This window comes from Geotrypetes seraphini, chromosome 16 (genome assembly GCF_902459505.1).
Source record: "Geotrypetes seraphini chromosome 16, aGeoSer1.1, whole genome shotgun sequence".
Lineage (NCBI taxonomy): Eukaryota > Metazoa > Chordata > Amphibia > Gymnophiona > Dermophiidae > Geotrypetes > Geotrypetes seraphini.
The window spans coordinates 14,522,381-14,525,922 of NC_047099.1; the positions used below are offsets into that span (position 1 = coordinate 14,522,381).

Consider the following 3,542-nt stretch of genomic DNA (forward strand, 5'->3'; position numbering starts at 1 on the left):
TCTGCCCCTGAGCACGCCTATTACACGCTCATACCACTCATAATTTTTGTCATGATCTAGTTTCAAAGGAACCCAATTAACCTCTTAAATCTGTTTTCTGAAGACCACATTTATACTCAAAAATGTTTTACAGAATTAAACATCTAAAAGGTTTATCATAAATAGTGGCTGTAGAAAGAAGAATGTTTACTATTTATATGTTTACTATTTATATGTTTACATATAAATATGTTTACTATTTACTATTACTATTACTATTACTATTTACATATAAAAATGTTTACTATTTACATGTTTACTATTTATATGTCTATAAATAGTAAACATGTAACACAAATTATGAACATACTTCAGAAGTATATGGACAACATTAGCAAAGCCAGATAGAAAAGATGGACAAGGGGAGTATGTGCTGGGTTCCTACTATCGAAGATATTTTGGAACTGCTCTTCTGTATATCCGATAAACTCTTCTAGTGCCATATCTTCAATTAATCAAACAAAAGCACTGTATTTAAATCTAGGTGCTTACTTCGTATATCTATGTGGTAGCTAGAAATAATTTCTTTCCAGCTATACAAGCAACCATATTAGATTTCAACCGACCCTCAGTGGCACCACTCAGGACTCAAACATTTCATTGTCCTGAGCTTTACGTGTCAGCTCGACACTGGGTCTTATGGTGTTCTTCATAGAGCTAAATACTTTTTTTTAAACTTTTTATCTATTTATATTTTTATACTTAGCTTAAAACTGTGGCTAAGTCTTCTTGGCTTGAGATGTCAGCATTAGTAAGGGATGTCAAAGCCGACATGTTTCGCCTAGATAGCTTTTTCAAGGCTCCATCCCTCTTTCCCACCAACAACCACTGTAACCGCCAAATCTTACAGTGGTTGGCGGTTACAGTGGTTGTCGGTGGGAAAGAGGGATGGAGCCTTGAAAAAGCTATCTAGGGTTCCTACTATCTACACATTGTCCCAATGACATAAATCTCAATTCTACAGATTGGATGAGCCATTTGAGTCTTTGTCTGTCTTCATTTACAATGTCACTAGGTAACAAAGCACAGTTAGGTGTTTCCTCCTTCATTTCACATATTCATCTTCTGGGATCCATTCCCAAGTGGACCTACAGTGAAAATAAATATTCAGGTCTTAAGGTGGGTTACCAGATCTCAGATGATACAAACTCTCCTCTTTATTGAAAGGTAAGAAATTAAGCATGTTCTTTATTATTGATAAATGTAAAACCCAGTGAAAATTCAAAGACCTTGATACGTTTCCAACAGGAATCCTTACTCATGAAACTGAAATAATTACTTATTGGTGTTTTAAACTCAGAATCCAATGGAAAAGGCTAATTTCACCACAGTGACAGAATTTATCATTTTGGGGTTTCCTGAATTTCCAGAGATGCAGGTACCTCTTTTCTTTCTGCTTTTATTAATTTACCTGATTATCCTAATGGGGAATCTCACTATTATTGTGATTGTATGCCTGGACTCTCATTTGCACACCCCCATGTACTTTTTCCTCAGTAACTTGTCCTTTCTTGATATCTCTTGCACCTCAGTCTCACTTCCCAAGCTGCTGGATATCATTCTAAGAAAAACTCATCATATTTCAATGAATGAGTGTTTTATACAAATGTATTTTTTTCTGTCTTTGGCCTCCACAGAAATTTTAATTCTTGCGGTCATGGCCTATGACCGCTATGCTGCAGTATGTCAACCTCTCTCATACCATTTGATTATGAATCAGAAAGTTTGTATCTTGATGAGCACAGCAACATGGATCTTAGGCTTTCTGGTACCTTTACCTTATTTTATTTTTATTCCTCGGTTCTCTTTTTGTAGTTCTAATGAGATTAACCATTTCTTCTGTGATTTTTCAGCATTGTTAAAGCTTTCTTGCAGCAGCACCTCATCTCTTCAATGTCTAGTTTATATTTTGGGAGCACTTGTAGCATGTCCGTGCTTTATCTCCACCCTCATATCTTATGTGTACATCATCTCCACCATCCTGAGGATCCGTTCCACAGAGGGGAGACATAAAGCCTTCTCTACCTGCTCTTCCCACCTCACAGTTGTATGTCTCTTCTATTTGACTTTGATATGTGTGTACATTAGACCACCATCCATGCAATCAATGGATATAAACAAAGTTATTTCTATATTGTATAATATTTTAATTCCAATGTTCAATCCTATAATTTATAGTCTGAAAAATAAGGATGTAAAAAATGCCCTTAGAAAATGTTTCTGCTGAAAGCAATTGTATGGATCAAGTGATCCCAAAGGTTTCCCATCTAAATATGTGAGTCTCATATTAAAAAGATCTGGTTGTCTAAATGTAAAAGTTAAGGATTGATTCCATAAGACACTTCCTATGTTAGGCAGCAAGAAAATATTCAAATGCTGGCAAGCAATCATGTGTGTTTGTATGTAGACATATACAGTACATGTTTATTTACTAGGATTTATTTACTACTAGTTGAAAAAAATCCACCCATGGCAATGTACAGCAAGAGTAAGTTGAACATAAGATTCAGATAATTACAACAATAAAAAATTCAAATAACTGTACGTAATATGGCCTAGTATGCTACTTAAATTGTCAATATAATTTGTAATAGAGTATCTGAAAAGATAGCAGAGGCTGTAAGCTAAGATGAAACACTTTGGGATAGGATAGGAAATAAGGGAATAACTTAAGTTGTGCTTAAACTTAAAAGGCTCATAAACTTAGCTAGGATAGGATTGGATGAAAAAGTCTTGATATAGTATATGCAGCTGGTGTTACTCCTTGTCTGTGTATGACTATTAAGTTAGCTGTTTCTTCCATTAAAGGAGTAGGTGAAGAGACACACATTCACTTGATTCCTTAAATATGAGACATAGAGACATATTTTTTTATGTTCAATAAGTTTTATTGAAGTTCAACAAAATAAAACAAGGTAATACAAATAATAAATCATCATGTTACAATTAGTCGTAATCACAAGATGCAATATTATACAGAATTTGCAAGTAGGTAACAATTAGTATATTGAAATAATTGAAAAAGGTATGATAACACAAAGGCATCAAGTGACTCCAAGAAAAAATAGGCAAATGGCAAATGGCTGGAGAACAGATTGTAGAGGGTCAGCGTAAATGGGAAGTTCTCGGACTGGGAGATGGTGACAAGCGGTGTGCCCCAGGGCTCAGTTCTCGGGCCCATCTTATTCAATATCTTCATAAATGACCTGGAAGAGGGAACAACAAGCAATATTATCAAGTTTGCAGATGACACAAAACTAGGTCGGGCAGTTGGGACACAAAAGGACAGCGAAGAACTGCAGAAGGATTTGAACCAGCTGGAGAAATGGGCAGAAATGTGGCTGATGAAGTTTAATATAGAAAAATGCAAAGTGATGCACCTGGGCAGGAAAAACAAGGAGCATGAACATAAAATGTTAGGTGTAACTTTGGGCAAGAGCGAACAAGAAATACTGATAGACGTACTGATAGACAGGACCCTGAAGCCATCGGCTCAATGCGCA

The 3,542-nt window shown here is 35.7% G+C and overlaps 1 protein-coding gene across 1 annotated transcript; it reads left to right on the top strand.

Annotated features, from left to right (window-relative positions):
* Positions 1–1,345: 1,345 nt before the first annotated feature.
* LOC117349707 (olfactory receptor 146-like) lies at positions 1,346–2,266 on the top strand. Its single transcript, XM_033923301.1, has one exon. It carries the CDS (start codon positions 1,346–1,348, stop codon positions 2,264–2,266), a length of 921 nt encoding a protein of 306 aa, XP_033779192.1.
* The last annotated feature ends 1,276 nt before the right edge of the window (positions 2,267–3,542 follow it).